Genomic DNA, 773 nt, shown 5'->3' on the forward strand with positions numbered 1-773 from the left:
ATTACCTTCATCCAGCTGCCTTTCTTTTTCTCTCCGCATCTGCTGCAGCTGCTGCACTCGCTGCTGCTTCTGCTGCAGCAGCAGCAGCTGCTGCTGCTTCAGCAGCACCTGCTGCTGCTGCTGCTGCTGCTGCTGCTGCTGCTGCGGCTCAGCAGTCTCGCCTGGCGTGGAGGCTCCCCCCCAAAGCTTTCTTCTATGAAGGCGCTGCTGCAGCAGCGGTTCGAGTTGCTGCTGCAGCTGCTGCTGCTGCTGCTGCTGCTGCTGCCGCAGCAGCGGGAGCCGCCACTTCTGCTGCTGCAGCACAGCGGTGCAGCAGCAGAAGCAAATAAGTTTCCTTACACTGCAGCCGCATGAACGACAGCATGCAGGGACAAATTGCTGCTGCTGCTGCTGCTGCTGCTGTTGCTGCTGCTGCTGTTGCTGCTGCTGCAGCAGCTGCTGCTGCTGTGGGTGATGCCTAAAGACCGAAGGAGGCAGTTCAAATGGCGGCGCCTGCTGCTGCTGCTGCTGCAGCTGCTGCTGCTGCTGCTGCAGCTGGTCTACGTCTTGCTGGCTGTAGGGCAACTGCTGCTGCAGCAGCTCTTCTAGCTGCTGCTGCTGCTGCTGCAGGAGCTCGTGTTCTTCTTGCTGCTGCCTCTCCGGTTGTAACCCCTGGTCCTGCTGCTGCTGCTGCTGCTGCTGCTGCTGCTGCTGAGCAGCAGCTTGCTGCATCTGCTGCAGCAGATCGAGGGAGGGTGAAGGCAGCTGCAGCAGCATGCAGTAAGCATCAAGCT

The 773-nt window shown here is 60.7% G+C and overlaps 1 protein-coding gene across 1 annotated transcript in view; it reads right to left on the minus strand.

Annotated features, from left to right (window-relative positions):
• Positions 1 to 773, minus strand: part of EMH_0035590 (uncharacterized protein) — a gene marked incomplete at both ends in the record, with an annotated part of 5,229 nt that overhangs the window by 3,831 nt on the left and 625 nt on the right. The window contains one exon of the mRNA XM_013494986.1: positions 1 to 771. Coding sequence (XP_013350440.1) covers positions 1 to 771 — 771 coding nt within the window. The remainder of the gene's footprint in view (positions 772 to 773) is intronic.

The sequence above is a fragment of the Eimeria mitis genome, genomic scaffold (assembly GCF_000499745.2).
Source record: "Eimeria mitis Houghton genomic scaffold, Emh_scaff1373, whole genome shotgun sequence".
Taxonomy (NCBI): Eukaryota; Apicomplexa; class Conoidasida; order Eucoccidiorida; family Eimeriidae; genus Eimeria; species Eimeria mitis.